Raw genomic sequence first — 8,197 nt, forward strand, 5'->3', positions numbered from 1 at the left:
TACAGGACATCACCGATCGCGGTGATGCGCTGTATTAACCCTTCAGACGCGGCGATCAAAGCTGACCGCCACGTCTGAAGGGAAAGTGAAACTAACCCGGCTGTTCAGTCGGGCTGTTCGGGACCGCCGCGATTTCGAACAGCCCGACTGAATAGCCGGGTTAGTGCTTACAGGACACCGGGGGGGACCTTACCTGCCTCCTCCGTGTCTTCTCTCTTCAGGGATCCCCTGTATGGCCGGCACTCTCCTTCCTCGTCATCACGTCGTCGCGTACGTGCGTCGGCGTGCGTAACGACGTGATGGTGGCGACGGAGAGCGAGGATACCCGGCCGGCAGCGGAGACGTTCCAGAGCGACGGGGACACGGCGACAGCGATGGAGCGACATCCAGGGCAGCGGTGACGGGTCCGGAGCGGCGGGGACACGTAAGTATTACCTCCTCCTGCAGTGGTCTTCAATCTGCGGACCACCAGATGTTGCAAAACTACAACTCCCAGCATGCCCGGAAAGCCAACGGCTCTCCGGGCATGCTGGGAGTTGTAGCTTTGCAAAATCTGGAGGTCCGCAGGTTGAAGACCACTATTGGGTTCAAAATCTTTATTTTTTTAGATTTTGCCCCTAAAAATTGGGTGCGTCTTATACGCCGGTGTGTCCTATAGGACAAAAAATACGGTATAACATAAAACACAAGTATTTTTTGATTGGTATTTCCAGCCAATAAAAAAATGGCAGTTATTGATGCAAGAACTGCAGTTTTTTTTTTCCAGATTTTTTTTCATAACCATTGGCCAATTTTTCCCATTATTGTTTTCTTTGCACAGAAGGCCGTCCCCTGCTTTACTACTATCAGTTTTACTGTATTATTTTACCCATGAGTACATATAGCTAGCAATGTGCCAGTATCAGAGCTTTGAAATGAATTGGTAACCAGTTTATAACTCAGTTCACACTAAATGAGCAGGTACCTTCATTTTCTTCACTTGTAATCCATTCAAATATCATGCCGCTTCCAAGTGTCTAGCCAATTCAACAACATATAGCATTCATCACACATAGAAGTTATGTATAATTAATGCATTGATGATATGGTCTTATGCACACTGTCCAGTACTGCATGAAACAAAGCTAAAATCTGAAAAAAATTAGTAAATGGACATAGAATAGACCAATCCACTGGAAAATAGGTTAAAGTTTTAAATAAATACTCACAAACATCAAAATAATCAGTGCATATCATGAAATGGTAAAGTACAAATCTACATGGACAGCTTGCATCTATGGATTTCTCCCTTTATCGGCTTCTTTTGAGATGTGGTCTGTATGCATTCGTAGTGCACTCTAATATAAACTGTAGTCGATTGATATGTACTAATATATATATATATATATATATATATATATATAAATACTTATTAAAATGTCTATTTTTTCCTAAACTGCATACAGAGATCCTTGCTGCGCTGAACTGCTCCCTCCTCCTCCACCTGTATGCTCCTTTTCCCTCCCTCCATCGAGCATTGAAGATGGCGTCCTGGATTTGAATGTGGTAGAGATAAGGAATACGTAGAAGGATTTTTAACTAATTAGCAGTTTTTTACACCCAATTCACGTAACCTCCTGCACACAGCATTGTGTAACCGTATAAAATCCCCCTGTAGTCTCTTGCTCTGTAATAAAGAAAGTATCATCTCAGCTAACAGGTGTCTGGGAGGTCTTACTAGCTCGTGCACCGCTCCTGATTAAACTAATCATGAAAGGAGCAGATCTTCTCTGGGTACAACCAGGATCTATTTTCCATTAACCTTTTACCTCAAATTGTGCAACAATCACATGTATGAAACCTCATTGTTCTGTCAAAAAGAAAGAGAAAGTTTGTCGCACAGTTTGTCTCAGATGCAGTTCGGAGACTTTTCATTGTGACTTTTGCTTTAGATTTTTTTGTTTTTAAAAGCACATACCTAGTTGTGATTTTAGTAGATATCATGCAGTGGTTAGGAATTTTTGATATGCGACTTTTCAGCTTGTTGCATTGTTTGGTGCAACTGCGCTAACTGAGGCGCAAACCTACACCAGCCGTGACTTTGCGTGGAAATCCTGATTCTGACATTCACAGAAAAAATAAACATGTCTATTCTTTCTATGGATTTTGCTCCGAAATGTAGTGTCGTCTATGATACAGCGCATTTCCGAGTGGTCCTAGCGACCACAGGCCCTTTCAAATTTGCACCATTGGATTGGCATCTATGAGACAACCCATTTTTAAACAGTCCTAGCATTGGCCAGATGTCCACCTGTGTTTTCTGGGCGGACATACCGCACATTTTACAGCCATGTTCACATACTCTAAGACCATGTTCACACAGAGTGAAATGTGTGGGATGTCTGCCCGGAAAACACAGATGGATATGCCGCACATTTGAATAATCTGTCCGGCTCTAGGACTGCTCGAAAATGTGCAGTCTCATAGACTTCAATGCATAACCAAGCAGATTCCGTAGAAAGAATAGACATTATTATTCTGTCTGCGGATGCCGGAATCTGGATGTTTTGGCAGAATTTTATGTGGTCATTCCGCCATGTGAATATACCCTTAGAAAGAAAAATTTATAAAAGCTGGGGGGAAAAAATGAAGAAATTAAAAGTATTTTGGAGCCGTTTAAAGGTCATGAAGACAATTATTAGCAAATTTCCAGGAAGTGGTTACAAATGCTCAGAATAAAGTTAAAATAAAACAAAACAAAAAAATTATACAGTTTATCATAATACGGTTTTTCATTGTAACAAAAATAAGTGGAGGGAACTGATAGTGGAACTGAAACTAACACCAATGGGACTGAAGCTATAGAAGGAGATTTATCAAAACCTGCGCAGAGGAAAAGTTGACCAGTTGCTTCTTTCATTTTTTAGGGGCCTTTATTAAAAGTTAAAGAAGCGATCTGATTGGTTGCTATGGGCAACTGGTTCCACTTTTCCTTTGCATAGGTTTTAATAAATCTCCCCGATAGATACTAAGAGAGAGGATAAATTTAGGAACAATAAAGATAAGAGCCATAAACTGGACAGACTCATAGACATGGACATGGTTCATAGACTAATGAATGCCCAGGAACTTTGCCTCATCAAGGGACTAATTATATGAGCACAGGGAAATGCAGTTTTCAACTATATCATAATCCTTTCAAGACAGTATTCGGCTGTCTGTGGCACAACAGATCGTTCGATGGCTATTAGCAACCAGGTTTTGGATACCAATCCAGACCTCAGCATAAAAGGGACTATAGATGGAGAGTTCCCAGGAAAGATTTTGCGGACCAATCTGATAGACCCTATAGTCATTTCTAGCCATTTTACGACCTTACGGACAGGGTCACATGTAACGGATCCGCAGAATATTTTACACTGCAGATCCTCCGATGACCAACCCTAAATCAGCAATTCGCCACTACAAGCAGACACACAGGCATGTGCGAGTAGCCGCGCGCATGTGCAGTGTACTCAGCCTAGCTCAGGGAGCAGGGGGTGCGACCGCGATGTCTGTGAGTACACTGTACATGCGCGCATTGTCTCGCAGGTCCCTGTGTTTCTGCTCGTAGTGGCAGATTGCTGCTTTGAGCAGACAAAATAGGCAAAACAGGAGGCACACTATAGGTTTAGTCATTGGCAGATCCGCAGAGTAAAAAAAGTTGCGAATCCGTTACGTGTGACCCTACCCTAACCTACTTAACAAACATTTTGTCAATTAGAGAACAGCAGAATTAACAACAAAAAAACTTTGAAGGATTTAGCCAGTAAAGAATGCAGACAAAGGTGGTGGGGTTGTCACTTTGGAAACACAAATTATTTGGCAAAAAATTTGTCATTTAGTAAAGGGCCAGCTTCAGATAGAATAAATATATATATTTTAATAGAAACAGGTATGAACACATAAGTGAGTGAAAATGAATATCAAAACTTAAATGGGACTTTGGAAGGGATCAAAATGATCAAATGTTTTCTTTTGTGATATCTACTGATTTTTTTTTCTGAAGAAAAATATTTTTTGGGTTTCAGGGGGGAGTTTAATATCCAAATATTGCATATTTATACATAAAAAAACATTGCCACTTATCTCACTATTTCTTTGAGACAACAGTACCTGCTAATTCCAGTTTTTTTAAGCTCTCCACAAGTGGCCCTTGGCTCTTGGACAACTCTTCTGATTATTATTTTTAAGAGCACCTTGCGAGGAGCACCTGGTCAAGGCAAATTTAGGGTAAAATGATTGTCTTTTCTATTCCATATTATGGCCTCAACAGTGCTCACTGGAACATCAAGAAGCTTAGAAATGTGCCTGTAATGCCATTGTTATGTTTTGTAACAATTAGGTAGCATAGATCTTGAAAAAGCTATTTGCATTTATCTATCATGAGATGACAATGAGAGCTTTTTTGTAGGTCATCAGTTTGGATTGAACCCGTTGATAGTAATTTGTACTGACATGGGGCTGGATTGTTTTTTAATTACAGAAAGATTTCAGCTGTTGTCTTGGCTTTCCATGTCTTTTTTTTGCACCACCCTTTCTTCATTTGTTTAATACTTTTTCCCTGTCATTTTACATTATTACCCATAACTTAATTACTGAGCCTATTTGTGTTGACCAGGAGTAGATGATGGAGGAGGAGGCGCAGGAGCAGGAGGAGGAGGCGCAGGAGGAGGAGGCGCAGGAGGAGGAGCAGCCAGGGCCCTCCCACGGTTGCCAAAACCCCTCACCACCACCACCACAGGATGAAGAGGAGGGGGATTCCTCCACAAGTTTTGTGGCCTACACTCCAATTCAGGAGAGTAAGTATATGCACACATCCTTAGAATTTTGTATGCATAAGATGTAAAGAATAAAGAGGGCAACATTCAAGGTGAAACAACACAATACAGTAATATCTTTTAAAAATTTCAATAACAATATTCGCTGAATATTCTCCAAAACTTTGTTTTGCTCATAATTTTTTTTAATGTAGTAGCAGCATGAGGAGACAATTTAGTGGTGGCAGAATTACTACGGTTTTATGTGACAGCAGCATAATCAGACATTATAGTGGCAGATTGACTCAAGTTTTACGTGACAGCAGCATAATCAGACAATATAGTGGCAGAATTACTCAGCCTGATGGCAGCAGCAGTAGTAGTAAAATCTAATGTCATTATCACTCAGGCAAGAGTTACAAGCAGTAGTGGTAATAGTACTAGATAGCTTCCAAACACTTGGGCAAGAGGTGACAGCAGCAGTAGTGATAAGAGTAGTATATAGTGGCAAAGAGGTGCCAGCAGCAGCAGTAGTGGTAATAGTAGTATATAGTGGCAAATCAATCTGGCAAGAGGTGCCATCAGCAGCAGTGGTAATAGTAATAAATAGTGGCAAATCACTCTGGCAAGAGGTGTCATCCGAAGCAACAGCAGTAGTGATAGTAATAGATAGTGGCAAATCACTCTGGCAAGAGGTGCCATCAGCAGCAGCAGTAGTAATAGTAATAAATAGTGGCAAATCACTCTGGCAAGAGGTGCCATCAGCAGCAGTGGTAATAGTAATAAAATATGGCTAATCACTCGGGCAAGAGGTGCCATCAGAAGCAGTAGTGATAGTAATGGATAGTGGCAAATCACTCTGGCAAGAGGTGCCATCAGCAGCAGTAGTAATAGTATTAGATAGTGGCAAATCATTTTGGCAAGAGGTACCAGCAGCAGCAGCAGTAGTAATAGTATTAAATAGTGGCAAATCACTCTGGCAAGAGGTGCCATCAGCAGCAGTGGTAATAGTAATAAAAAAATGGCAAATCACTCGGGCAAGAGGGGCCATCAGAAGCAGCAGCAGTAGTGATAGTAATAGATAGTGGCAAATCACTCTGGCAAGAGGTGCCATCAGCAGCAGCGGTAATAATAATAAAAAATGGCTAATCAGTCGGGCAAGAGGTGCCATCAGAAGCAGCAGCAGTAGTAATAGTAATAGATAGTGGCAAATCACTCTGGCAAAAGGTGCCAGCAGCAGAAGTATGAGTACTATATAGGTACATAATCACTTAGCCTTTTGGCATCAACAGTAGGAGACCATATCGTGGCAAAATGGCAAAGACTTGAAGTTGCAGCAGCATGAGAGTACATTGGAAAAGAAGAATGACACAGGCCTGAAGTTGCTGTAGCCTGACTAGACCATAGGGCCTCAAAATTTAAAAGTTTAAATAACTTTTTTTATATGCAATACATTACTTTTTAAATAGATGAGCAATTAAATTTTAAACTAATGTGCCAGCAGCATGAGGACAGCATATAGCGGCTTAATGACACAGCCTGGACATATTTATGCTCTTTAACGCTAACTGCCCACTATGAGTTTAAAAGGTAAATAATAAAAAGTCCAAAGTGCAAATTAAATACATTTCTTGGAAAAAATAATAAAAATAGATACATCTCTAAAACCTCACCAGTGTTACTGGTGCATGAATGTGGTATTGTAATAAAATATTTAATTTATATAACAATATGAGGAAACTTAAAAAAATGTAATATCATAAAAGAAAAAAGAAAAAGAAAATAATACACACAATTACTGCAATGGGAATGTCTTTTATGGTTGAAAGTATGTTGCTATCGGCCTTAAAACTTCTCACTCACAGACACAAAATAGAAGTCTAAATAATGTTAGATAGAAGTAGGTAAGTTGTGGAGGTCCTGCATAGAGTCAGCTCTAACAGGAGAGGATGGTGGGCACCGCTCTGCGACAGGCCGTATTATGGATTAAAAAACACCATCTCCACTGTCCCACTCCGTTTTGGTTTGTTGCTCCAGTCGGGAAGACCAGAGCTCCATCTGAGTGGCTTCTGACATCATGATCAGGTCAAAATAGAGTGAGATGTTGGTAGCAAAGGCTGACTGATTGAAAGTGCATTAACGGGATTGTACTATTCAGTCTGGGCTAAAGAAAAATAGCTTTCCTAAAAATAGAAAATTCATTGCAGTAGTAGTGTGTATTCTAAAATCGACAATGTAATCACTTTTCTGGTCAAGAAAAAAAAAAAAATCCTCATATATATATATATATATATATATATATATATATATATATATGTTATACATTTTATTATAATACCTCAGTCATGCACCAGTATCTATGGTGAGGTCCTTAAGGTTTATGATTATAGTTTTATTTTTCTTACATAATGGTGGGGATTTCAGGTGAATTTATTCACAGCTGATAAGATATTTTTTGTAAATTAATTTAAAAAAAATTATTTGGACAATTAGATTCGCTCATCTATTTAAATAATAAATGATTTGTTAATGTTATTTATAAAGCATTTATACTTATACTGATATATTGTTATGTAATGTATTGTAAGCGCTTTTACATATACTATACACGAATACATGTTACTCTTCATTAATAGAAATTCTAATTGTCCAACAAATTACAAAAAAAATAAAACAAATGAAGAAGGAGCACAAGGAGGACATTTGCGACATACATCGCAAAATAAGAGTTATGGAGCAGAAACATGAGAGAAGAATTGCCGAGATTGAAAATCTTCTCAACAAGTTGGGATAGTCCCTTTTCTTTATTTTTTTTGTTCTTAATCTAGTGGCTTTTCCTTTCCCTTTTCCACTACGTTGTTTGTTTTGCTACTTTTTATCCTGATATTGGTTCTCTGGGTGTATTCTAATTATGGACTAAAACCTTTGAATGCCTTATTGCTGTTTATATCCAGTACCATATCTCTGTTATGATTTATCTTTAGCTCTGAATTCTGTATTCCATGTACTAGTATCCATACTGTTAGCTCCCCATCTTCTGTGATTGAGACCTTAGTGCCTTTTACTCTTTCTCCATTTTAAATGTATGTTTATGTTTTTGCATATATGTCAATAAAATTAATTTATTTTTACACAGTCTGGTTCTCTTTGATGGTATTGAGTTTTTGGGTATACCAGCTGTGGCTCTGAACCACATATTGCTGGCTTTTTTCTGTTTGAATATCACTAACTTTACAGCCCCTATAGCATAGTCAAATAAAATAAATTCCTGGAATACCCCTTTAATGTGATTAATATGGATCTGCATATTTCAAGCATTTTACCCTTTTTAAGTACACTTGTATCACACAGATTTTTTTTAAAAGCACCAGATAGTTTTATATGGATATCAACATGATGAAAATTAATACTTTGCACTT

The 8,197-nt window shown here is 38.9% G+C and overlaps 1 protein-coding gene across 1 annotated transcript in view; it reads left to right on the plus strand.

The window, feature by feature from the left end:
- LOC130284785 (glucosidase 2 subunit beta-like) overlaps nt 1-7,821 on the plus strand; it is an 81,955-nt gene extending 74,134 nt beyond the window's left edge. The window contains exons 2-3 of the mRNA XM_056535535.1: nt 4,640-4,820; nt 7,415-7,821. Of these exons, the coding sequence (XP_056391510.1) occupies nt 4,646-4,820; nt 7,415-7,572 (333 nt within the window). The 5' untranslated portion in view covers nt 4,640-4,645 and the 3' untranslated portion in view covers nt 7,573-7,821. The remainder of the gene's footprint in view (nt 1-4,639; nt 4,821-7,414) is intronic.
- Nucleotides 7,822-8,197: the final 376 nt, after the last annotated feature.

The sequence above is a fragment of the Hyla sarda genome, chromosome 8 (genome assembly GCF_029499605.1).
Source record: "Hyla sarda isolate aHylSar1 chromosome 8, aHylSar1.hap1, whole genome shotgun sequence".
In the NCBI taxonomy this organism is placed as follows: domain Eukaryota; kingdom Metazoa; phylum Chordata; class Amphibia; order Anura; family Hylidae; genus Hyla; species Hyla sarda.